This window comes from Melanotaenia boesemani, chromosome 10 (genome assembly GCF_017639745.1).
Source record: "Melanotaenia boesemani isolate fMelBoe1 chromosome 10, fMelBoe1.pri, whole genome shotgun sequence".
NCBI lineage: Eukaryota > Metazoa > Chordata > Actinopteri > Atheriniformes > Melanotaeniidae > Melanotaenia > Melanotaenia boesemani.
Genome location: NC_055691.1, coordinates 24,478,085 through 24,504,780, shown reverse-complemented (window position 1 = coordinate 24,504,780; position 26,696 = coordinate 24,478,085). Strand labels below are relative to the sequence as shown.

The 26,696-nt window shown below is 36.0% G+C and overlaps 1 protein-coding gene across 1 annotated transcript in view; it reads right to left on the bottom strand.

Moving 5' to 3' along the window:
- Positions 1-1,787: 1,787 nt before the first annotated feature.
- LOC121648114 (mucin-2-like) overlaps positions 1,788-26,696 on the bottom strand; it is a 36,108-nt gene continuing 11,199 nt past the window's right edge. Inside the window, exons 26-43 of the mRNA XM_041998062.1 lie at positions 22,910-23,038; positions 22,577-22,721; positions 10,192-10,351; positions 8,296-8,467; positions 7,956-8,200; positions 7,684-7,867; positions 7,327-7,525; positions 7,062-7,240; positions 6,896-6,965; positions 6,028-6,167; positions 5,901-5,932; positions 5,651-5,819; positions 5,302-5,400; positions 5,160-5,200; positions 4,935-5,057; positions 4,388-4,418; positions 2,434-2,554; positions 1,788-2,283 (exon numbers count right to left, since the gene is read on the bottom strand). Of these exons, the coding sequence (XP_041853996.1) occupies positions 2,106-2,283; positions 2,434-2,554; positions 4,388-4,418; positions 4,935-5,057; positions 5,160-5,200; positions 5,302-5,400; positions 5,651-5,819; positions 5,901-5,932; positions 6,028-6,167; positions 6,896-6,965; positions 7,062-7,240; positions 7,327-7,525; positions 7,684-7,867; positions 7,956-8,200; positions 8,296-8,467; positions 10,192-10,351; positions 22,577-22,721; positions 22,910-23,038 (2,417 nt within the window). The 3' untranslated portion in view covers positions 1,788-2,105. The remainder of the gene's footprint in view (positions 2,284-2,433; positions 2,555-4,387; positions 4,419-4,934; positions 5,058-5,159; positions 5,201-5,301; positions 5,401-5,650; positions 5,820-5,900; positions 5,933-6,027; positions 6,168-6,895; positions 6,966-7,061; positions 7,241-7,326; positions 7,526-7,683; positions 7,868-7,955; positions 8,201-8,295; positions 8,468-10,191; positions 10,352-22,576; positions 22,722-22,909; positions 23,039-26,696) is intronic.

Genomic DNA, 26,696 nt, shown 5'->3' with positions numbered 1-26,696 from the left:
ACATTCAAATTAAGAATATTTGTGTTGTTATAAAGTAAATCCACGAATCAATGTGTCATTGACAAAACATTTGCCATTGACTCACAAACCGATGTTTGGCAATCCAGGATGAACACCCTGCCTTAGATGTATGCATGTGTCCTCAGTCCAGTTTTTTCTAGTTCATTAACCTTCTCACGTTTAAATCAAATTTGGCCCATTTTATGTTGGAACTTATTATTAACAAGCTTCCAAGTTGCTATTATAACAAACATTTCATAATTATTTATTATTTATTTTATGAGTCCTAAACCCGAGTACTGTTCCTTTATATATATTAATCTAAGACTTACAATGTCTATCTAATATCAAAATAAAAGTTTCACACCACTAGTGATGCCAAAAACAGCATTTGATATACTTTTTTTTCACCCAAGTGATCACATTTTATAATAAAAATACATTTAGCTAAAATGGTGAACCATGTTTGTGATAAGAGAACCTTGCTTTATGATCTGTGAGAACATAAGAAACAGCAAAAGTGTGTAACAAGTTTATCTGACAAACAGGTGTGTTATTAGCAAAAACATATAAATAAAACATTTACAAAACAATAACTGATTTTATCGAAAAAGAAAAATAAATTCTAAAATATTTTTTCTAAAATATGTTTCTAAAAATTTAATTTAGATAACTATTCATGGAGCTTTATACATAAGAGGCTGATCAATCTCTGACAAATGAAGCTCTTCACTGTGATAGCAAGTTAACAAAATAATCTTTCTGCTCTTTTCTTTTGATAATGAAATCAGATGTTGTGTAAAGGAGGAAGCTGAAGATGACTCTGCAAAGTTTTGTTTGGTCATAAAACAAGTGAAGCATTCTGGAGCCAACTGGAGTGAAAAAAAAGTTTTTCCTCATATGTTATAATGTGGACACAGATGCTAGAAGCAATTTCTGACACTGAGTTGAGCACATATTAACAATGTAAACATGTTAACTGTGATGATAAATTTCATCTATTTATTCTTTTGTTTTCACCAACCGGATGAAATGTGTCAGAGATAAGGATGCTGATCAACCTCTGACACATGAAACCGATACGCCCCACCATGATGCCTCCCTCGACAAACTTGAGCATCTTTAAAAACACACTGATAAAATCATAAGTGTCCTCACCCTTGCAGGAAAATGTTTTTCACATGTGCAAAACCACATGGGTCACATGTTAATTAAAATGTTAAAATAATATAATATTATATATGTCCATGTCTCACCATCATTAATGACAGATGCTGCGCATGTGTTAAATGCAAAAAAAAATAAAAAAATTTAACACAATTCATTACATAAAGTAGTGACTTCTGTTAACGCGTTATTTTTGACAGAGAGGAATATATTATGGTGCATGTATTCACTGTTAAAATGGTTTTGGTGTGTAAAAAGACATTAATTACTTAGAGATCTAAAAAGAATATTCAAAGCACTAAGACTTATTGCAGATGTGTGAACCGGGAACTGCGTTTGTTTTTCATTCATTCACTCTTCCCATTATCACCTTTTAAGGATACAACATTTAGAAGAAGTAAACTGCAGGATGGGTTAAAATATCCTCCAATTAAATAAGGATAAAACTGAGATTATTTTGTTTGGTAACAAGGAGTAGGGGCTTAAGGTCAGTAAACACCCTTTTAAGCAAGTCAAGAATCTCAGTGTGCTGCTGGATCTAACCCATTATCTCCATTTATCAGAGACGTGCCACTGTGTCAACAAATAATAAAAATAATAAAAACACAAGAAAACAGGGATGATCATGAATATAAGCTTTAATGGCATTAAAGAGAGAAGTTTGAAACATCACATTATAGTGATTACTGTCACACAGACAGTACACAAAAAGTGTTGACAGGTATAGTAAAAGCCCAAATAACCAGTTTAACTATTTAAGGACATTTCTGACCAGCAAAGTACAGTTGTTTGACAAGTTTTAAACATTTGGATCTGCTTAATACAGATGAGTGTGTCTTTGTTGGTCTTGAAATGCAAAGTTTTAAGAAGTTATGAAAAGAATAATTAGCTTTCAGCATGACATGTTAATTTTAATTCTACCTTTGACATGTTCTGCATTAATGTTTGGTGAGCTCTTTACATTCAGCAAGTTGACACCCACACTTGTCTATTGAAATGTAGGTGTGTTTGATGTTTTTGCCATCAGAGCAACTCATCTCCACTTCCTTCTGGCTGGTGGCCATTTCTTGACAGCAGGTACACGAATGCATCAAACTGTTTGCCTTTGCTGAGTACCTGTAAGTAAAGGAGAAGTACGGGTTAGATACTTGCTCTCAAAAAGCAAACATTTAAAATGAATCTTTACATTAATACTGAACAGGTGAGTTTAGCATGACTGAGCAGTTTGTGTGACATATTCTCCAGAAACATTATCATGAGTCTCACATTGACCAGGAGGCTCCACAGGATCCCTCACAGGTTGTCAGCTCCACCGGCACAGTTGAGGTGCAGTTCTCTGTCTTCAGGTATGTGGTGTTCTTGTTTAGCTGACAGCGACGTGGAGTACCTGCAGATGACATATGAACACATTCACATGGAACACATATCTGCAGGTGAATTATTTAAGTGGCCTTCACTGTTGGAGGATTCAGACTAGCAGTGTTTCCCACAGACCAGGTGGCTATTTGGAGTGCTCCCCTGGCGCTGATGAGGGAATAAAATATCGTGGTGGTGGGTGGAGTCAGTCATCAGGGTGTGTGCAAAGTGCGTGCAGTGGGTGGCGTTCAAACACACACTTTCTGAGTGTCATATTAAATACACACCTGTATGCTCATCTATTGTTCTTCTGAGTCACCTAGTCAGACAATTTTATATATCTACAAGAATAATTTCAAATTATTCAGCTCAATCTTAATTATTTAAAAGAAGTTCTTTAGGAGAAGAGAGAACTAAGAGACCTAATCACTTTCCACCTCACCTGTTTCAGCAGCTGCCTGTCTTACAGCAGCATTTTGGCTGCTGTCCTCCTGGTCTATCCTGAACAGCCCTGAGTTGTTCAGCACTGTTTGATGCCCCAGGACATTTGAAATTATATACAGTATTAAATAACCCTTTAATAACATTTACTAGCCACAGCTATTTGACTATACCTCCTCAAGCTATTCCACCTCCTCTGGACAAGGAAAAATTTTTCAGTACTCATCTGGCTTGAAGCAGAAAACATTTAGTGATTGAAATAATAATAATAATTTATAATTGCATTCTAATCTTTTTTATTTCACTATGGGCATATAGCCTACCGTAGCCTTGTCAAATATATCCACATTTCATCTTAGACGCATTGTTTGCTGCATAACCAACGTTAACTTAAGCTGGATTTATACTCACGTGACATCTGCCCTAAGGTCGGTTACGACATAGGTGTGCGTTAAGCCTCTTCAGACCTACACGGCACCTACGGCGGTGATGGCCTAACTGACCTTTACGCAGATGAAGCACGAGTATAAATTTAAGCTTCAGGGTGCAGGATGTTCATTAGTAACGTTTAGTTCATATGGCAGCCCCGGACTGGCCCACTAGAGACGATTCCTGGTGGCCTGGGCCCGAAAGTTGCCTGACAGCCTACTTGTCAAAAAAAAAAAAAAAAAAAAAAAAAGAAATCATGATACATTACATTGGTGTGGCTGATTGGTCTGCCTGACACTAGCTGTGCACAGAAAAAATTATTTGTGCTCCTCAGTTTTTTGCAAATAGTGCAGATTGGTCACAATGACGGTAATATATTTTTTTAAAGAACAAGAAAAAAGGTCGCAGAGGCAGAACAGCTGAGATGTGGAGAAACATGGTGGCAAAATGGACTCAGAATAAAATGATAAAAGGCGGGAGACAGTTGAGGAGGAGGTGGGCAAGTGTCGGAAAATGTGGGATATTTTCAAATCAGCAGCGACATCACGTGCGTTCACACTTTAAAAAATGAGTGATGGAGGAGAGACAGAATCGGTCTGTGTGTGGGAAACCCTGAAACCAGTGTTATGTTAAGATCTTGTGTTGACATGAATCCTGTATTAAGTCTAAAATTCAGATGTAAAAAAAAAAGTATTGAAAAACTTTAAGATATGCTGTACACTGAAACCTGTCCATTAGGTGTTCTTTTCCGTTTTTAAATGCGAACATTAACACAAACTGTGTAACAGAAAAAGGAGAAAAGAAAGCACTCTAATACACTCAAATAGACCAGAATAAATACAACAAAGGAAGAATTATATGTCAGATTATTCATTAAATAAATTCTAAGATATGTGGATCAGGTTGGCAAAGCACTGTATTCGTTTATGTAAAATGACTGAATCTAAAAAATAATGTTGCACAATTCAATTTTCTTTGATTAAATTATACTTACAGGTTCCATTCATGTCACTTTTCTCGGTTCCCTGGATCACAGATAAAATCAAGAGTTATCACATTACCATAAGAAGTATTGCTTTGTAATCCAAAACTACTTTCATTTCACTTGGTGTTTCCTTTACTTTCACTGTACAATAGAAAGTTGCATAGTTACAATATTTAAGAAAGCACATAAGAGCTTATTTGTCTTTCTCAACCTGTTGTTATGCCTGTTATATGTTAAAACACTGAGCTGTATATAAGCTGACCTGAGTTAAAAAAAAATCAAAACATTACAAGGTACATTAACTGATGAGCAGAAGTCATACAAACAGAATTTTATGATGGCAGAAATGGTAATAGTTAAAACCAGACCAAAAAATCTAAGTGAAAAACAGATTTGCTTGTTCGCTTGACTTAATTTTACAAAAACAGAAAAAAAAACAAAAAAACATCACCATTCTTGTAAAGGAATCAATTTAGCATATCCTGCTATTTGAAATATTTATGTTTAATGTCTAACTTATCTTGCTTTAACTTTAACTGATTAAATGTAGAAGTACCTCTTCACATGACTTGTTGCACTGTTTCTGCTCACACTTGTAGGTGTTGAGCTTGGTGCTGGGATCTTGGTTTTCAGTGCATTTGCAGGGCTCACATGGACTTTTGAAGAAAGATTTACCTGACTGTAAATATGGAGTATTAGCCAGATTAATGAGAACACTGTTGGAAACAAGTAAGTATTCTCTTTTTAATATCCTTATGTAAGTTAAATAATTTATTCTTACCTTGTATTCAGTGTCATTGTAGACACAGACCCCTTTGGGTACTATAGGAATTAATACAAACAAGCATGATTACCTTAAAGCTGAGTTTAGTTTTTAAGTCTTTCACGCTTTTCGCAGTCATTAAGTGTAATTAATGGCTTACCACAGCTGTAGACAGGGCAACAGCTTTCATTTGAAACACGGACCTTCAACTCAAATCCTAATTCACACGTCTTTGATGAGCAGCGATTCTTATCACACACTGGTTAAAAGATCAGATATTTCCAATATTAGTGATTTTTAACAAACTTCTTGAATGAAATTAGTAATAATTAGTAATAATAAGTATCTCTGTAAGATGTTTATGCTATAAACACAGATACACACATGAATATACTTACTGGAGTCTCCTTTTGATTGTAAATTTTAGATCTATTGTCATACCTGTTTGTTAAGACATACTTTACATCATATGTGTTGGCAATGTTGGCATGATACTTAAAATCACTCACCACATGTCTGTCTGTTACAACAGTCAATTGTTTGAATCTCAAGCACCTCGCCTTCTTTGGTGCACTGTATTGGTTTGTCAGTGGGGCATATGAGAGGCTGGCACTCAACAGTTTCAGTCTCTTCATCGCAAGCACACTCTTGACAACCAATCTTCCACTTCTTACCCGGCTGTTTGAAAGATAAAAAAGAAGAAAATGTTATTAAGGCAAAAACACATTGTAAATCAATAAAAATAGATTGTGATGTTACCTGTATAGGTTGGCCATCAGGTCCAAAACAACCTTTAACAACAATAAACCAAAAACAGTTTACCTGAGTATTCAACCTAAAAGATAAACATTTTATTGTTTTTTTATAGATTGAATGATATTCTTACAGCTGGAGACACAGGTGTCAGAGGTTTTACTGAACAAAGTCATTCCCTCTGGGCAGAAACATCCCTCCTTAGATGCCTTGCAAACTGCCATCTTGTCACCGTCTTCTCCTTGGCATTCCTGTGTATACTTTTCATTTGATCTTAATATGAAAACAATTAACAGAAATAAAGGTAAATGTCAAATGATCATTTAATTATGCAGTAATGACAACATTTAACAAAGTTACAAATAAATTATCTTTTTTTTTTCTCATGGACATAAAATGGCTTTAGGAATGAATGCTAATCTTAATCATGATTAAAAATTATGTCTTTAATGATCCTTTCCTTATAAGCTGCTACTAAGGTTCACACTTGTGGGTTTTATGTGAAATGTTTAATGATAACAATCAAATATCTACCATTTTCAATTTAAATACTTTTGTTTTATACTTTTCTTTTATACTTTTGAAAAGAAAAGCCTTGTTAATAATGAAAGTGGTGGACATAAATTGAACTACACCCTGTTGCTAAGACACAGGACATCCATGTCTTAGGTTTTGCTGTCCATATCCACTGATTTGTAAATAATTCACCAAAAACTCCTTGGAAACAACTCATCTCTTTAGAGAAACAGGAACTGGGCCAATGTTTGCAAGAGTTAGGCACTTATTATATGCAAATTGCTTTGCAGTCTTACTTTGTACATTCACATTTGAATGTACAAATTTGAATCTTAGCTGTACTTTGTGTTTAGAGCTACCCAAAGAAATAAAATGTCAGTACATTAACACGAGACTGTAACTAATCATATTAAATGCCAGCTTAATCTAAGTATACAGCCCCTCATTCCAGCTATGAGACCTCATGAACAGAAATGAGAGATTACCTTGCATTGCAAGTTGGTAGGAAAGTCGACCCACAAGGCTTGTAGACTTGGTTTCCCGGACATTGATAGTCTGTAAGATCAGAGGGCAGAATTAACATCATCTTTCCCACACAAAAAACATTTAAAACATAGCAGATTGCTTTTTGCTAAACCAAAACTCTCATACCACACTGTCCATTTGTTGCATTTCTCCAGGCTACACAAATAGATTCATCTGCACATCTCGAGGCATACGCTGCCAAGCTGGGACAAGCCATGGTACCGTTTTTCATGTGGCAAATGTCAAATTTACAGGCCTCATAATACGGCTTCGGTGATATCTTTTCTCTGCACTCTTTAAACACCCTTAATGTACAAAATAAAACAGTTCAGTCCATTTTAATGCAGATTTATTTAACATCTTGTAATTATTTTATTATGTAAATTCTTACTCGCTGTAAAGAATTTCACACATCTCAGGATAGCAAGTTGGTGCAGGTGTAGGTAGAGGTGTAGTTGGTGGTGGCTGTTTCTTGCAATATGAATTATTCTTATAATTTACATTCCATTCAAATGCCATGTCAGAGCATGATGGGTGAATCTTGCCATTTGGCAATCTGCAGTCATTTTTGGTGTTATTGTCACAGGTGCCTTGTAAAGGAAACATTAAAAATATTACAACCTCACATATTGGAAAAGTTCCTAAATTCCCAGATAAGAACATCCCTGATACTTTATATTACACATTGATTGGTAGTGTATATGTACATTATCAATTACCTTTTAACAGATTTTAATTGTAAGCTTACCACAGTGTCCCTCTGTGTTGCTGTAGAAAAGTGACATTGGTAAGTCAACGTAGAATGAAAGTCCTTTAAACATCACAACAGCTTGAATTTCTGGGATCGTTAAAAGAAGCTCAATTCCTGTGCTTGTGATGGTGAGGTCTTTATTCGAGTAGCTTGGAATTTTCCGCTCTCCATTTATGTACACCTAGAGGAGAACAATAGGTTAAACATAGTGATTGCATTTTATTCAGATACATAAGGATATCTAAGGTGTGTGTTATGGCAATTCTTACTATGTTCTCCACTTTTGGGTTATTTTTCTGTGTGAGAATGACTTCATAGTTTTTGTAATACACAATCAAGGCTTTAGGACAGGTCACAGTTCCAGAGGCATCACAGTTTTCATTGTCAATAAGAACTGTAAAATTGTACTTTGCAATGATCTCTTTGATCAAGACGTATGTGCAGTTTTTCTGAAAACTGTAATAAAGACCATCAAATGTCACATAATGACGATCTCTCCAGCCAGAGCAGATACCTGCAAATATCATCAGAATTATTTCACTCTGTGCTACATCATTGAAAAAATAACACATTTTTTATATAGTTACAGTATGTAGCCATGTGACTTACATCGACACTCCTCATGAAAACAGCAGCCTGTTTCATCATAAACCCTTATTGGTTGGTACCCATTCTCACAAACAGGAGTGGGCTTTGGATCACAAGGTACATGTGATACGATAACGTTGCCATCTACACATGTTTTTGTGCTGCACTTGTCTGGTTTCCAGGACTCACCATTCTGTAAATAGCAAAATAGTAAGTTTATCAAAAAACAGTCAGTGTAAGATACTTTTTAAGCTCCCCACGTGTATGCAACTATTATAAAACTGAGACCTGGGATTTCATAGGATCTTTGTTGTTGTTAAGCTTTGAGCGAACTTTCCTGTATTGTCTTTGATGAACAATATTTTCATGCAGAGGAGGAACATTTTTGCTGACAAAGTGAACTTCTGTCCACCTGTCAACAATGAGTGATTATGATTAATTAATAAGTGCACGTTGATTGTGTTTTGTCACATTTTCTGGTGAGCACTGTTAAAAACAAACAAAACCCCCTAATTTCAGTGATATACAATAGATGCTCCATCACTGTATCCATGGATAGATTATTAAGATTATTATTATTATTATTATCATGATTAAAAATATTAAACATAACATTAGCCTTTATGCTGGTTAGACTGGGTCATTTGGGAATTTGAGGCTGGAGAACTTTTGGAATTGGTAAATGTGTCAAATACAAAAACCAATTAGGAGACAAGCAAAAACCTTTTCCCATTCAAGAAAAATCTCTTAGTGTGTTCTTTCATTTGTCTTATGAAATATAAATACTCTCTAATGCTGACATAATTGATACATAGTATTTGCTACGGAGCTACCTAATTGTGTTGTGACTGTCATCTAGAGGTGAACAATGTATTGAACATACTCTATGTATCCCAAGTCATTTAACGTGGGATGTACTTAATGGCTATATCATAGCAATCGGGTACAAATTCCCATTGTTATGTTTTAAGTGTCTACATGTGATTTACTTTGTAGTTTGACTTACTCACACTCTCTCCTGTTGCCCCTCTCACATTAAACAACGCACTACCCCACCCATCCAGAAAACTCTCTTGTGTATGTGCAGCTTTGTATCATGAGAGACATGAAAGAAACATGATGGATGACTTGGCTTGACCGAAATACTGAATTGGATCTTAATCTAACAGTGCTTTAGTTTTAGCAAGCAAAACTTGGTTACCAGCGAAATATTCTGTAAAACCATTGCTATAAAAAGTGGCAGCAACATAAATTTGTTTCACCACCTGGAAACTAATACATCACAGCACAATCAATGTCTCAAACTCTACCCTGCCACATGTTCCCCACACACAAAATAAATAAATAAATAACATTAAAAGTCAAACAAACCATCCACCAAGAAAAATTTTCCGGCATTTTCTAAACGACTGGATAGTTCAGTTGGTCTAGCATCTGTCTCCCATGTAGAGGACCAGAGTTAGAGTCTCTAGGGGATGAATAATAACATATTTCATTTGGGTCCTTAGGGAAGACCCTTAACGCTACTGCCTAACCACTGGAAGTCACTTTGGATAAAAAGTGTCTGCTAAATAACTGTAATGTAATCTTTGTTTGCTGAATGTTGTAATAATTCCAAAATTTAAAGAGATAATGGCTGTTACTGTTTACTTGAATCTTGCTACTGGGGAAATTTTGTATATAATTCAACATTTAAACAATGTTTTAGATGAGATTTTAAAACACTGAGAAATATATTTTGTATTGCGATAAACTATCACCCACTGCTACTGTTATCACCTGAAAAATCTGTGTATTTTTTATGTATGATGACTGGTCTGAACTACTGTGCATTAACCACAAAACACATAGCATAGCCTAAAGCACATAGTTTGATGCGGTGACCTTTAAGTATGCAATATAAATGAACTGAGATACCTTTCTAGGTGGATTGAGATATAAACAGTCTTTCGGAGGCTTAACAGTAGATACTGTGTTGGTTGTCAAGCAACTGTGTGATGTAGAGCCAGCACTTTGTGTCATAGTTGAAAGACTTGGTGGAGTTGTAGATTGACATGGTCTGACATCCTTTTCTACACTGCATGTTAAATTGCAATATGCAGTGAAACACCAGCCTCCTCCATCAGTTTCATTGTACATGAAGCTACCTGTTAGAAATTTAAACCAAGATATTGTGTGAAAAAAAAGGACAAAAACAAGTTGCGATCTTCCTAATGCAATGCTTATGACAATTCTACACTTATTTTTTCACTATGGGCACTTAAGAATATAGTTAATGCTGAGCTTTAGAATAACTCTACAAGCTGATATTGTGGTATTACATACACATACCACAGATAAACAGAATTGGGACTGCAGTACTTGACTACCAAGAGTACCAGTAATGAGTATGGTAATGATCAAATATGCATTCAAATAGAGTACTTCTAAAACAAACTTGTGAATCAGTACAAATTGGACATGATTTACAAGGGTGTTTTGACTAAGAAAAAGTAGAGTGCTTCATTGTGAACGTGGGTTTGGAGATAGAAGTAATGCTGAAGAGCACATATTTCTTATAAGTATCAAGAAATTATGAAATAATTGATCTGTCCATATTAGAATAGTCATATTCTAATTACAAATGTGACTAGGGTAAACATGTGATAACGATATAATAAAAAATCTGTAGATGACAGCAAGTAGTTTCTTACCAGGAGAGAAAGTCTGATTGAAGTATTTGCAGGAACATGGAGTTGTTCTGGGCTTTTCTGTGGTTGTCGATGGTTTTACAGTAGTTGTTATCAGGGTTTGAGTGGTTAAAGTTGTGGGTTTTTGTGTGCTTGATGGAGTTGGTGTTTTTTCAGTTACTTTAGTTGTAGATTTTTCTGTGCCTGTGGTTGTTGGTGGTTGTTTTGTGACTGTTGTTGATTTCTCAGTGATAGAAGTTGTTGTTGTGGGTTTTTTAGTAGCTGTTGTTGTTATCAGGGTTTGAGTGGTTAAAGTTGTGGGTTTTTGTGTGCTTGATGGAGTTGGTGTTTTTTCAGTTACTTTAGTTGTAGATTTTTCTGTGCCTGTGGTTGTTGGTGGTTGTTTTGTGACTGTTGTTGATTTCTCAGTGATAGAAGTTGTTGTTGTGGGTTTTTTAGTAGCTGTTGTTGTTATCAGGGTTTGAGTGGTTAAAGTTGTGGGTTTTTGTGTGCTTGATGGAGTTGGTGTTTTTTCAGTTACTTTAGTTGTAGATTTTTCTGTGCCTGTGGTTGTTGGTTGTTGTTTTGTGACTGTTGTTGATTTCTCAGTGATAGAAGTTGTTGTTGTGGGTATTTTAGTAGCTGTTGTTGTTATCAGGGTTTGAGTGGTTAAAGTTGTGGGTTTTTGTGTGCTTGATGGAGTTGGTGTTTTTTCAGTTACTTTAGTTGTAGATTTTTCTGTGCCTGTGGTTGTTGGTTGTTGTTTTGTGACTGTTGTTGATTTCTCAGTGATAGAAGTTGTTGTTGTGGGTTTTTTAGTAGCTGTTGTTGTTATCAGGGTTTGAGTGGTTAAAGTTGTGGGTTTTTGTGTGCTTGATGGAGTTGGTGTTTTTTCAGTTACTTTAGTTGTAGATTTTTCTGTGCCTGTGGTTGTTGGTGGTTGTTTTGTGACTGTTGTTGATTTCTCAGTGATAGAAGTTGTTGTTGTGGGTTTTTTAGTAGCTGTTGTTGTTATCAGGGTTTGAGTGGTTAAAGTTGTGGGTTTTTGTGTGCTTGATGGAGTTGGTGTTTTTTCAGTTACTTTAGTTGTAGATTTTTCTGTGCCTGTGGTTGTTGGTTGTTGTTTTGTGACTGTTGTTGATTTCTCAGTGATAGAAGTTGTTGTTGTGGGTATTTTAGTAGCTGTTGTTGTTATCAGGGTTTGAGTGGTTAAAGTTGTGGGTTTTTGTGTGCTTGATGGAGTTGGTGTTTTTTCAGTTACTTTAGTTGTAGATTTTTCTGTGCCTGTGGTTGTTGGTGGTTGTTTTGTGACTGTTGTTGATTTCTCAGTGATAGAAGTTGTTGTTGTGGGTTTTTTAGTAGCTGTTGTTGTTATCAGGGTTTGAGTGGTTAAAGTTGTGGGTTTTTGTGTGCTTGATGGAGTTGGTGTTTTTTCAGTTACTTTAGTTGTAGATTTTTCTGTGCCTGTGGTTGTTGGTGGTTGTTTTGTGACTGTTGTTGATTTCTCAGTGACAGAAGTTGTTGTTGTAGGTTTTTTAGTAGCTGTTGTTGTTATCAGGGTTTGAGTGGTTAAAGTTGTGGGTTTTTGTGTGCTTGATGGAGTTGGTGTTTTTTCAGTTACTTTAGTTGTAGATTTTTCTGTGCCTGTGGTTGTTGGTGGTTGTTTTGTGACTGTTGTTGATTTCTCAGTGATAGAAGTTGTTGTTGTGGGTTTTTTAGTAGCTGTTGTTGTTATCAGGGTTTGAGTGGTTAAAGTTGTGGGTTTTTGTGTGCTTGATGGAGTTGGTGTTTTTTCAGTTACTTTAGTTGTAGATTTTTCTGTGCCTGTGGTTGTTGGTGGTTGTTTTGTGACTGTTGTTGATTTCTCAGTGATAGAAGTTGTTGTTGTGGGTTTTTTAGTAGCTGTTGTTGTTATCAGGGTTTGAGTGGTTAAAGTTGTGGGTTTTTGTGTGCTTGATGGAGTTGGTGTTTTTTCAGTTACTTTAGTTGTAGATTTTTCTGTGCCTGTGGTTGTTGGTGGTTGTTTTGTGACTGTTGTTGATTTCTCAGTGATAGAAGTTGTTGTTGTGGGTTTTTTAGTAGCTGTTGTTGTTATCAGGGTTTGAGTGGTTAAAGTTGTGGGTTTTTGTGTGCTTGATGGAGTTGGTGTTTTTTCAGTGACTTTAGTTGTAGATTCTTCTGTGATATTTCGCAGATGGTCTGTTAATGGTGATGTCTTAACCTCTGTATTTGTAACAATTTCTAGTGTAGTTGTTGTTATGGATTCAGTGGAAGCTGTGGATATTGTTGAACTTTGTTTTGTGGTTATTGTCGTTATTTTTGTCACTGTTGTTGGTTCTTGTGTGGTAGAAGTCGTTGACATAGTTGTTTTTGGAGCTGTGGTTGTTATCATGGTTTGTGTGGTTAAAGTTGTGGGTTTTTGTGTGCTTGATGGAGTTGGTGTTTTTTCAGTTACTTTAGTTGTAGATTTTTCTGTGCCTGTGGTTGTTGGTGGTTGTTTTGTGACTGTTGTTGATTTCTCAGTGATAGAAGTTGTTGTTGTGGGTTTTTTAGTAGCTGTTGTTGTTATCAGGGTTTGAGTGGTTAAAGTTGTGGGTTTTTGTGTGCTTGATGGAGTTGGTGTTTTTTCAGTTACTTTAGTTGTAGATTTTTCTGTGCCTGTGGTTGTTGGTGGTTGTTTTGTGACTGTTGTTGATTTCTCAGTGATAGAAGTTGTTGTTGTGGGTTTTTTAGTAGCTGTTGTTGTTATCAGGGTTTGAGTGGTTAAAGTTGTGGGTTTTTGTGTGCTTGATGGAGTTGGTGTTTTTTTCAGTTACTTTAGTTGTAGATTTTTCTGTGCCTGTGGTTGTTGGTGGTTGTTTTTGTGACTGTTGTTGATTTCTCAGTGATAGAAGTTGTTGTTGTGGGTTTTTTAGTAGCTGTTGTTGTTATCAGGGTTTGAGTGGTTAAAGTTGTGGGTTTTTGTGTGCTTGATGGAGTTGGTGTTTTTCAGTTACTTTAGTTGTAGATTTTTCTGTGCCTGTGGTTGTTGGTGGTTGTTTTGTGACTGTTGTTGATTTCTCAGTGATAGAAGTTGTTGTTGTGGGTTTTTTAGTAGCTGTTGTTGTTATCAGGGTTTGAGTGGTTAAAGTTGTGGGTTTTTGTGTGCTTGATGGAGTTGGTGTTTTTTCAGTTACTTTAGTTGTAGATTTTTCTGTGCCTGTGGTTGTTGGTGGTTGTTTTGTGACTGTTGTTGATTCTCAGTGATAGAAGTTGTTGTTGTGGGTTTTTTAGTAGCTGTTGTTGTTATCAGGGTTTGAGTGGTTAAAGTTGTGGGTTTTTGTGTGCTTGATGGAGTTGGTGTTTTTTCAGTTACTTTAGTTGTAGATTTTTCTGTGCCTGTGGTTGTTGGTGGTTGTTTTGTGACTGTTGTTGATTTCTCAGTGATAGAAGTTGTTGTTGTGGGTTTTTTAGTAGCTGTTGTTGTTATCAGGGTTTGAGTGGTTAAAGTTGTGGGTTTTTGTGTGCTTGATGGAGTTGGTGTTTTTTCAGTTACTTTAGTTGTAGATTTTTCTGTGCCTGTGGTTGTTGGTGGTTGTTTTGTGACTGTTGTTGATTTCTCAGTGATAGAAGTTGTTGTTGTGGGTTTTTAGTAGCTGTTGTTGTTATCAGGGTTTGAGTGGTTAAAGTTGTGGGTTTTTGTGTGCTTGATGGAGTTGGTGTTTTTTCAGTTACTTTAGTTGTAGATTTTTCTGTGCCTGTGGTTGTTGGTGGTTGTTTTGTGACTGTTGTTGATTTCTCAGTGATAGAAGTTGTTGTTGTGGGTTTTTTAGTAGCTGTTGTTGTTATCAGGGTTTGAGTGGTTAAAGTTGTGGGTTTTTGTGTGCTTGATGGAGTTGGTGTTTTTTCAGTTACTTTAGTTGTAGATTTTTCTGTGCCTGTGGTTGTTGGTGGTTGTTTTGTGACTGTTGTTGATTTCTCAGTGATAGAAGTTGTTGTTGTGGGTTTTTTAGTAGCTGTTGTTGTTATCAGGGTTTGAGTGGTTAAAGTTGTGGGTTTTTGTGTGCTTGATGGAGTTGGTGTTTTTTCAGTTACTTTAGTTGTAGATTTTTCTGTGCCTGTGGTTGTTGGTGGTTGTTTTGTGACTGTTGTTGATTTCTCAGTGATAGAAGTTGTTGTGGGTTTTTTAGTAGCTGTTGTTGTTATCAGGGTTTGAGTGGTTAAAGTTGTGGGTTTTTGTGTGCTTGATGGAGTTGGTGTTTTTTCAGTTACTTTAGTTGTAGATTTTTCTGTGCCTGTGGTTGTTGGTGGTTGTTTTGTGACTGTTGTTGATTTCTCAGTGATAGAAGTTGTTGTTGTGGGTTTTTTTAGTAGCTGTTGTTGTTATCAGGGTTTGAGTGGTTAAAGTTGTGGGTTTTTGTGTGCTTGATGGAGTTGGTGTTTTTTCAGTTACTTTAGTTGTAGATTTTTCTGTGCCTGTGGTTGTTGGTGGTTGTTTTGTGACTGTTGTTGATTTCTCAGTGATAGAAGTTGTTGTTGTGGGTTTTTTAGTAGCTGTTGTTGTTATCAGGGTTTGAGTGGTTAAAGTTGTGGGTTTTTGTGTGCTTGATGGAGTTGGTGTTTTTTCAGTTACTTTAGTTGTAGATTTTTCTGTGCCTGTGGTTGTTGGTGGTTGTTTTGTGACTGTTGTTGATTTCTCAGTGATAGAAGTTGTTGTTGTGGGTTTTTTAGTAGCTGTTGTTGTTATCAGGGTTTGAGTGGTTAAAGTTGTGGGTTTTTGTGTGCTTGATGGAGTTGGTGTTTTTTCAGTTACTTTAGTTGTAGATTTTTCTGTGCCTGTGGTTGTTGGTGGTTGTTTTGTGACTGTTGTTGATTTCTCAGTGATAGAAGTTGTTGTTGTGGGTTTTTTAGTAGCTGTTGTTGTTATCAGGGTTTGAGTGGTTAAAGTTGTGGGTTTTTGTGTGCTTGATGGAGTTGGTGTTTTTTCAGTTACTTTAGTTGTAGATTTTTCTGTGCCTGTGGTTGTTGGTGGTTGTTTTGTGACTGTTGTTGATTTCTCAGTGATAGAAGTTGTTGTTGTGGGTTTTTTAGTAGCTGTTGTTGTTATCAGGGTTTGAGTGGTTAAAGTTGTGGGTTTTTGTGTGCTTGATGGAGTTGGTGTTTTTTCAGTTACTTTAGTTGTAGATTTTTCTGTGCCTGTGGTTGTTGGTGGTTGTTTTGTGACTGTTGTTGATTTCTCAGTGATAGAAGTTGTTGTTGTGGGTTTTTTAGTAGCTGTTGTTGTTATCAGGGTTTGAGTGGTTAAAGTTGTGGGTTTTTGTGTGCTTGATGGAGTTGGTGTTTTTTCAGTTACTTTAGTTGTAGATTTTTCTGTGCCTGTGGTTGTTGGTGGTTGTTTTGTGACTGTTGTTGATTTCTCAGTGATAGAAGTTGTTGTTGTGGGTTTTTTAGTAGCTGTTGTTGTTATCAGGGTTTGAGTGGTTAAAGTTGTGGGTTTTTGTGTGCTTGATGGAGTTGGTGTTTTTTCAGTTACTTTAGTTGTAGATTTTTCTGTGCCTGTGGTTGTTGGTGGTTGTTTTGTGACTGTTGTTGATTTCTCAGTGATAGAAGTTGTTGTTGTGGGTTTTTTAGTAGCTGTTGTTGTTATCAGGGTTTGAGTGGTTAAAGTTGTGGGTTTTTGTGTGCTTGATGGAGTTGGTGTTTTTTTCAGTTACTTTAGTTGTAGATTTTTCTGTGCCTGTGGTTGTTGGTGGTTGTTTTGTGACTGTTGTTGATTTCTCAGTGATAGAAGTTGTTGTTGTGGGTTTTTAGTAGCTGTTGTTGTTATCAGGGTTTGAGTGGTTAAAGTTGTGGGTTTTTGTGTGCTTGATGGAGTTGGTGTTTTTTCAGTTACTTTAGTTGTAGATTTTTCTGTGCCTGTGGTTGTTGGTGGTTGTTTTGTGACTGTTGTTGATTTCTCAGTGACTAGAAGTTGTTGTTGTGGGTTTTTTAGTAGCTGTTGTTGTTATCAGGGTTTGAGTGGTTAAAGTTGTGGGTTTTTGTGTGCTTGATGGAGTTGGTGTTTTTTCAGTTACTTTAGTTGTAGATTTTTCTGTGCCTGTGGTTGTTGGTGGTTGTTTTGTGACTGTTGTTGATTTCTCAGTGATAGAAGTTGTTGTTGTGGGTTTTTTAGTAGCTGTTGTTGTTATCAGGGTTTGAGTGGTTAAAGTTGTGGGTTTTTTGTGTGCTTGATGGAGTTGGTGTTTTTTCAGTTACTTTAGTTGTAGATTTTTCTGTGCCTGTGGTTGTTGGTGGTTGTTTTGTGACTGTTGTTGATTTCTCAGTGATAGAAGTTGTTGTTGTGGGTTTTTTAGTAGCTGTTGTTGTTATCAGGGTTTGAGTGGTTAAAGTTGTGGGTTTTTGTGTGCTTGATGGAGTTGGTGTTTTTTCAGTTACTTTAGTTGTAGATTTTTCTGTGCCTGTGGTTGTTGGTGGTTGTTTTGTGACTGTTGTTGATTTCTCAGTGATAGAAGTTGTTGTTGTGGGTTTTTTAGTAGCTGTTGTTGTTATCAGGGTTTGAGTGGTTAAAGTTGTGGGTTTTTGTGTGCTTGATGGAGTTGGTGTTTTTTCAGTTACTTTAGTTGTAGATTTTTCTGTGCCTGTGGTTGTTGGTGGTTGTTTTGTGACTGTTGTTGATTTCTCAGTGATAGAAGTTGTTGTTGTGGGTTTTTTAGTAGCTGTTGTTGTTATCAGGGTTTGAGTGGTTAAAGTTGTGGGTTTTTGTGTGCTTGATGGAGTTGGTGTTTTTTCAGTTACTTTAGTTGTAGATTTTTCTGTGCCTGTGGTTGTTGGTGGTTGTTTTGTGACTGTTGTTGATTTCTCAGTGATAGAAGTTGTTGTTGTGGGTTTTTTAGTAGCTGTTGTTGTTATCAGGGTTTGAGTGGTTAAAGTTGTGGGTTTTTGTGTGCTTGATGGAGTTGGTGTTTTTTTCAGTTACTTTAGTTGTAGATTTTTCTGTGCCTGTGGTTGTTGGTGGTTGTTTTGTGACTGTTGTTGATTTCTCAGTGATAGAAGTTGTTGTTGTGGGTTTTTTAGTAGCTGTTGTTGTTATCAGGGTTTGAGTGGTTAAAGTTGTGGGTTTTTGTGTGCTTGATGGAGTTGGTGTTTTTTCAGTTACTTTAGTTGTAGATTTTTCTGTGCCTGTGGTTGTTGGTGGTTGTTTTGTGACTGTTGTTGATTTCTCAGTGATAGAAGTTGTTGTTGTGGGTTTTTTAGTAGCTGTTGTTGTTATCAGGGTTTGAGTGGTTAAAGTTGTGGGTTTTTGTGTGCTTGATGGAGTTGGTGTTTTTTCAGTTACTTTAGTTGTAGATTTTTCTGTGCCTGTGGTTGTTGGTGGTTGTTTTGTGACTGTTGTTGATTTCTCAGTGATAGAAGTTGTTGTTGTGGGTTTTTTAGTAGCTGTTGTTGTTATCAGGGTTTGAGTGGTTAAAGTTGTGGGTTTTTGTGTGCTTGATGGAGTTGGTGTTTTTTCAGTTACTTTAGTTGTAGATTTTTCTGTGCCTGTGGTTGTTGGTGGTTGTTTTGTGACTGTTGTTGATTTCTCAGTGATAGAAGTTGTTGTTGTGGGTTTTTTAGTAGCTGTTGTTGTTATCAGGGTTTGAGTGGTTAAAGTTGTGGGTTTTTGTGTGCTTGATGGAGTTGGTGTTTTTTCAGTTACTTTAGTTGTAGATTTTTCTGTGCCTGTGGTTGTTGGTGGTTGTTTTGTGACTGTTGTTGATTTCTCAGTGATAGAAGTTGTTGTTGTGGGTTTTTTAGTAGCTGTTGTTGTTATCAGGGTTTGAGTGGTTAAAGTTGTGGGTTTTTGTGTGCTTGATGGAGTTGGTGTTTTTTCAGTTACTTTAGTTGTAGATTTTTCTGTGCCTGTGGTTGTTGGTGGTTGTTTTGTGACTGTTGTTGATTTCTCAGTGATAGAAGTTGTTGTTGTGGGTTTTTTAGTAGCTGTTGTTGTTATCAGGGTTTGAGTGGTTAAAGTTGTGGGTTTTTGTGTGCTTGATGGAGTTGGTGTTTTTTCAGTTACTTTAGTTGTAGATTTTTCTGTGCCTGTGGTTGTTGGTGGTTGTTTTGTGACTGTTGTTGATTTCTCAGTGATAGAAGTTGTTGTTGTGGGTTTTTTAGTAGCTGTTGTTGTTATCAGGGTTTGAGTGGTTAAAGTTGTGGGTTTTTGTGTGCTTGATGGAGTTGGTGTTTTTTCAGTTACTTTAGTTGTAGATTTTTCTGTGCCTGTGGTTGTTGGTGGTTGTTTTGTGACTGTTGTTGATTTCTCAGTGATAGAAGTTGTTGTTGTGGGTTTTTTAGTAGCTGTTGTTGTTATCAGGGTTTGAGTGGTTAAAGTTGTGGGTTTTTGTGTGCTTGATGGAGTTGGTGTTTTTTCAGTTACTTTAGTTGTAGATTTTTCTGTGCCTGTGGTTGCTGGTGGTTGTTTTGTGACTGTTGTTGACTTCTCAGTGATAGAAGTTGTTGTTGTGGGTTTTTTAGTAGCTGTTGTTGTTATCAGGGTTTGAGTGGTTAAAGTTGTGGGTTTTTGTGTGCTTGATGGAGTTGGTGTTTTTTCAGTTACTTTAGTTGTAGATTTTTCTGTGCCTGTGGTTGTTGGTGGTTGTTTTGTGACTGTTGTTGATTTCTCAGTGACAGAAGTTGTTGTTGTAGGTTTTTTAGTAGCTGTTGTTGTTATCAGGGTTTGAGTGGTTAAAGTTGTGGGTTTTTGTGTGCTTGATGGAGTTGGTGTTTTTTCAGTTACTTTAGTTGTAGATTTTTCTGTGCCTGTGGTTGCTGGTGGTTGTTTTGTGACTGTTGTTGACTTCTCAGTGATAGAAGTTGTTGTTGTGGGTTTTTTAGTAGCTGTTGTTGTTATCAGGGTTTGAGTGGTTAAAGTTGTGGGTTTTTGTGTGCTTGATGGAGTTGGTGTTTTTTCAGTTACTTTAGTTGTAGATTTTTCTGTGCCTGTGGTTGTTGGTGGTTGTTTTGTGACTGTTGTTGATTTCTCAGTGATAGAAGTTGTTGTTGTGGGTTTTTTAGTAGCTGTTGTTGTTATCAGGGTTTGAGTGGTTAAAGTTGTGGGTTTTTGTGTGCTTGATGGAGTTGGTGTTTTTTCAGTTACTTTAGTTGTAGATTTTTCTGTGCCTGTGGTTGTTGGTGGTTGTTTTGTGACTGTTGTTGATTTCTCAGTGATAGAAGTTGTTGTTGTGGGTTTTTTAGTAGCTGTTGTTGTTATCAGGGTTTGAGTGGTTAAAGTTGTGGGTTTTTGTGTGCTTGATGGAGTTGGTGTTTTTTCAGTTACTTTAGTTGTAGATTTTTCTGTGCCTGTGGTTGTTGGTGGTTGTTTTGTGACTGTTGTTGATTTCTCAGTGATAGAAGTTGTTGTTGTGGGTTTTTTAGTAGCTGTTGTTGTTATCAGGGTTTGAGTGGTTAAAGTTGTGGGTTTTTGTGTGCTTGATGGAGTTGGTGTTTTTTCAGTGACTTTAGTTGTAGATTTTTCTGTGCCTGTGGTTGTTGGTGGTTGTTTTGTGACTGTTGTTGATTTCTCAGTGATAGAAGTTGTTGTTGTGGGTTTTTTAGTAGCTGTTGTTGTTATCAGGGTTTGAGTGGTTAAAGTTGTGGGTTTTTGTGTGCTTGATGGAGTTGGTGTTTTTTCAGTTACTTTAGTTGTAGATTTTTCTGTGCCTGTGGTTGTTGGTGGTTGTTTTGTGACTGTTGTTGATTTCTCAGTGACAGAAGTTGTTGTTGTAGGTTTTTTAGTAGCTGTTGTTGTTATCAGGGTTTGAGTGGTTAAAGTTGTGGGTTTTTGTGTGCTTGATGGAGTTGGTGTTTTTTCAGTTACTTTAGTTGTAGATTTTTCTGTGCCTGTGGTTGTTGGTGGTTGTTTTGTGACTGTTGTTGATTTCTCAGTGATAGAAGTTGTTGTTGTGGGTTTTTTAGTAGCTGTTGTTGTTATCAGGGTTTGAGTGGTTAAAGTTGTGGGTTTTTGTGTGCTTGATGGAGTTGGTGTTTTTTTCAGTTACTTTAGTTGTAGATTTTTCTGTGCCTGTGGTTGCTGGTGGTTGTTTTGTGACTGTTGTTGACTTCTCAGTGATAGAAGTTGTTGTTGTGGGTTTTTTAGTAGCTGTTGTTGTTATCAGGGTTTGAGTGGTTAAAGTTGTGGGTTTTTGTGTGCTTGATGGAGTTGGTGTTTTTTCAGTTACTTTAGTTGTAGATTTTTCTGTGCCTGTGGTTGCTGGTGGTTGTTTTGTGACTGTTGTTGATTTCTCAGTGATAGAAGTTGTTGTTGTGGGTTTTTTAGTAGCTGTTGTTGTTATCAGGGTTTGAGTGGTTAAAGTTGTGGGTTTTTGTGTGCTTGATGGAGTTGGTGTTTTTTCAGTTACTTTAGTTGTAGATTTTTCTGTGCCTGTGGTTGTTGGTGGTTGTTTTGTGACTGTTGTTGATTTCTCAGTGATAGAAGTTGTTGTTGTGGGTTTTTTAGTAGCTGTTGTTGTTATCAGGGTTTGAGTGGTTAAAGTTGTGGGTTTTTGTGTGCTTGATGGAGTTGGTGTTTTTTCAGTGACTTTAGTTGTAGATTTTTCTGTGCCTGTGGTTGTTGGTGGTTGTTTTGTGACTGTTGTTGATTTCTCAGTGATAGAAGTTGTTGTTGTGGGTTTTTTAGTAGCTGTTGTTGTTATCAGGGTTTGAGTGGTTAAAGTTGTGGGTTTTTGTGTGCTTGATGGAGTTGGTGTTTTTTCAGTTACTTTAGTTGTAGATTTTTCTGTGCCTGTGGTTGTTGTTGATTTTCCGGACGTAGTTTTAGGTTTTTCAGTGATTGTTGTTGTGGCGTTTTTTGTAATTGTTGTTGGTGATATTTGAGTGGTCGTAGTAATTGTAGGTATTTGTGTAGATGGGAACCTTGTTGATAGGGACAGTGTTGTTTTTAATTTTGTTGAATGAGTTCTCATTGAGAAAGTCATAATTGTTGTAATGGCTTCAGTAGTAATGGTAGAACGGAAATGAGTTGTTTTGACTGGCTGCTTTGTAGTTGTTTCTGATCAGAAAAAATATTGAAAAACAATTCAACCAAGTTAGTTTAAATGATCAAGTTTCCATCAAAATTAGTTTAAAGGTAAAGCAGCGATCCACTGGTGTATAGTGTAATTTATTCTTACCATTTGTGGTAAACACAAACACTGTTGTAGGTTTTGATGTTTGGGTTGTCATGGTACAAGGCTTCACTATCCTGGAAATAGTTCCATTCTCTCTACAAATGGCAGTGAAGCAGGTTCCATCTCCATCATGTGTGTCATAGATTTTTTCACCATATTTGTATTCAGTGCCATTATAGGTACAGGTACAAGCTGCAAAATCAGGAGAAAATCTTACAAAAACCTTTCCTTTCAATTTATTCTGCATGTCATTGTCCACTTTAGACAGTAAACAGCTAATGAAATAATCAAAAGTATATTCATAGTGTTCATTCTACTCACCATGGATATTAAAGATACAGTTTGCCTTTGATGAGGAACAAGTACTGAAAGTAATTTGGATAATAAAAGGTTCACTTAAATTTATTAATAAACAAAATTAAATTACATATCTAGCTTTGTATGTGTTGATAAACTTTCCTACAAACTGGAGGATTATTGCTATTTTACCAGTTTTGGCAGTTTGCCTTTGAAGGCATGGGAGCCCCTTCATTGTAACGGGTCCCTTCCTCATCATAGCATGGACATTCCGCCACACACTTCATGGCATCTTCATCCAGATAAGGTTCTTCAGGAGGGCAAGTTGGATAGCAGCCTTAAGAAGGTAAATGTTATGGTAAATTGCAAATGTAACTTACAGAAAGTCTGCCTTGGCCCTTCTAACCAACTATGAGTATTTTTAAGTTTATAAAAACTCATCAAAATATCAGAGTTGAACTTAAATCTGATGCATTGATGAATAATTACAATGTTAAAATGCAAACACTCTTTTATCATTCTTACCTTCCAAGGCTGGAAGTTTATTGTAGCATGTCCCAGAAGGATTCCTACATGTCTTCAGGCATGGTTTTCCACATGGTGCATAATGCCACTCACACTCTCCTTCAGGATTGTAATAATCACAGAATATGGCTAATAGGAAAAAAAAAACATACAAACAAAGAAAAACACAATATCACTGTGAAATTCAAGTTGAAATCGGATAAAACTGTCAAATATTTGGAGATCAAGGTTCCCAAAACATTGTCAGATGTCTACGACATAAATTATTTACCAATTACCAGACAATTAAAGGAAGATATCCAAAAATGGACTTTATTACAGCTTGACCTACATAGACATAATCAAAATGAGTATCCTACCTCACTTACTCTTTCTTTTTCAATCAATACCTGTAGAAATATCAACCAAACAATTTGCTACGTGGAACAGAATGTATTCAGGATTATATGGAAATGCTACAAGCCCAGAGTAAGACTCACAACATTACAACTTTGTTAGGAACAAGGTGGGTTTTCCCTCCCAGATTTGCAAAGTTATTTTAAAGCTGCACAACTGAGATATTTACTCTATTGGTGTAACCTTTCTTATGAAGCTAAATGGAAAAGACTGGCCATGACTCAATTACATTTACCATTGCAGACAGTAATCGGAGAGAAGAAATTATATTTAGAACAGAAAGAAAACCTAAACTGTTAGACAAGGACCTTAATATCTGGTCTGAGGAATGTGAGGAAATGAGGAAAATGAGGAAATCGGACTAATCAGCTACGATGGGTAGCATATGATAGAGAATTTAACATGATAGTCGCCTTAAACTTTGGTCTACCTGAGGTTTCTGGGCATTCTGTTCCGTTTCAGATGCAGGGTAGCCATACAGTTTTGAAAGCTTAAAGAGAATTATAATCTAGAGAAGCAAGATTTCTTCTGATATCTTCAAGTAAGTTTTAACAGCAACATTAAAACTAGAGAGGAAAGTAACGCTGGCTTGATCACCCTAATAACTGATGCATACAAGTCTAAGATTAAAACAAAGCTGTTTGCTAAGATATATTCATGTCTACAAACACCTAAAGGTCACTCGACAAACTACATTAAAATAAAATGGCAAAGGGAAGCAAGGATCACCATATCAGAGGAGCTTTGGCTCAACATTTGGAAAATGCCATTGAATACATCCAGTTCTTGCCATTGGAGGGAGTTCATATGGAAAAATATTTTTCTACAGTTATTTAGCAGACACTTTTATCCAAAGTGCCTTATATTTGAGAGTAAGAACAACACAAGCAAGAATTCAAACAAGTGGTAGTCAGACTGCTGTGAGTCCAGTTGGACCCAGGTGCTGTCATGTGGCGCTAGAGGCAGTGCATATATATATATATATTAGTGCTGGGCAACGATTAAAATTTTGGTGGCTCTCTGGATCTTCCACAATGCCTCAAAATTCGTGGCTAAAATATATTTTTTAAATCTATCTATCCTGTCATTAGGTTGGAAAACAGGGACTTTTTTTTCTTTTACATCATTTTCCTCAAATATCTACATCCCTTAGGAGAAAGTCTGTTTATCCTCTTTCTTATAAAGGTTTATGTTTTTCTTTATTTTAAAACCTAAAAACAGAAATAAAATTGTGGTTCTTTAAAAATAACAAATATCCTATGGTGACTCTACATTAAAATTATATATTAAGTTGCCTTTTTGAAGAGTCTCATAACTTTTGCAGCTCTAAAGGAGTTTTATTTAGCTGGCTGAGGCAAAAATCGCGATTAATCGCAGCATGTCATGCGTTTAATCGCAATTAAAAATTTTAATCGTTGCCCAGCACTATATATATATATATATATATTGTAAGCCATTTTGTTTAAATACAAGATCACAATTTCATCAAACAATATCAACTTGGGCATAAGTGCACACAGCTTATTCAGTACTTGGTTGAGCCAAAGAGCTGGACAAATCTTTCTAACTCATTCTGTTGAGTAGCTACAAGTGTTAAGCTAAGTGTGGAAATGCTCCTTAAAAACCGAGTCTTTAGCTTGCTTTTAAATGTGGATTAAAAAAAGTAGATAATAATAATAATAATATATATTTTTTTACTACCCCAGAACAAAAACAAAACAAAAAATAAAAACAAACACAAATGGGCCGACCTGCGTAAGACATTGTTGGAGACAATATGGAAAACTGGTTGCTGACCATTTTCAAATCTTCTGGGGCTGCCCTGTCATATGAACATATTGGACTGAAATTGTAGTGTAAATTGCCCATGTGATGCATTTTAATTTGAAATATGATTGTTGTACTGTTTACCTGGGATATATCCCTACTAACATATCCCACAGTGACAGATACTTAATTAATTACCTGTTGGCAGCTGGTAAAAAAGCTGTTACCAGGAAATGGCTAATAAAAGAACTATCATTACAGCAAGAATGGAAAGAAATAATAACGGAAATAATAATAAAATTGAGAAGTTAACATTTTCTTTGAACCTTAAAAAATTCAGTAGGCTAAATACTGGAAAAAATGGGAACGCTATAATGATCAGGGTGGCACTTTTTCAGGTAGCAGTTAATATATGTAACTTGATATTAATGTGGAATAGTGTATTTTGACTGACCAGCCTGGATGACCTGATTTTGATTTACTGAATTCGGTCACTTTAATATGTAATGAATGTGCCTTTTTTCCTATTTTATTTGTTATGTGTTTTTTCTGTTCTTTGTACTGTTTATATTGTAAAAGGAAGTCCTTAATAAAAAAAAAAGTAAAAAAAAAAAAAAAAGAAAGAAATCCGATATTACATCTGAAAAACACATTGGTCGTTGACAAAAAAGAAGAAAGGGGCATAACCCAGATTAACACTGGCCTTGTATTTCCAAAGAAAAGAGCACTGCGAGAGCTAAAGGGGCTACAATCTGATTCAGAGCTAACTCTTCCTCTGCTGGACAGTAAATAACAACATAGATGTTATAAGATAATTTAACATTTTCAATATTGTTTTACTTGGTGTGTTTTCATTTTGCATATTCATTCACAGATGAGGCAAGTGGGGGTGGGGGAAGAGGTAGATAAAGGTGTGGCTCATGACACACTTTGTTTTGGTTTACAGACAGTGCACAACAACAAACCTTGCAGTGAAACGATTAAGCTTTTTGCCCCTCTAAGTAAGCAATTCATCCCACTGCTTTACATACACAACTTGTCTTTGGCGTGGAATATTTTTCGCTAAACCAAAGCTTGCAATCTACATACTGTATATGTAGGCTGAAGTATGTAAATATGACATGACTAAAGGTAATAAAAGAAAAATCGCTAAATTAAATCTAACATGAGCACACATCCAACTACAAGCCAGCAGTTTCTGCAATCTTTTCCTGGTTTCACAAATAATGAAAAAAAAGATTAAATGAGAAAAATATTAGATTCATGATTTTTATTTCTTTTCTTTTCTAACCTGGTAACCATGTTTTCAGTTGCACTAGTGTATGGAAAACATGTTTGTTTTGCTATCTCGTGTACTTTTATAATCTGGGATGTGTAAAAAAAAAGAGAAAATGGTTCAGGACCATAATCTTTTGTATAAATGAGATTTACTCTAAATTCTTTATAGTTGTCCAAATAAATTATCTGACAAAGAGAGAATGACTAGTAATCTAGAGCAATTACAGAGAAAGTGTAAAAGTTATTTATAGTCATTTTGCTTCTCTTAAGTACTCACAACTATCCTTGAGATTAAAACAAATTTCAGGGAAATTATTTTGTATATTGTTGAATATTACCTAGAAGT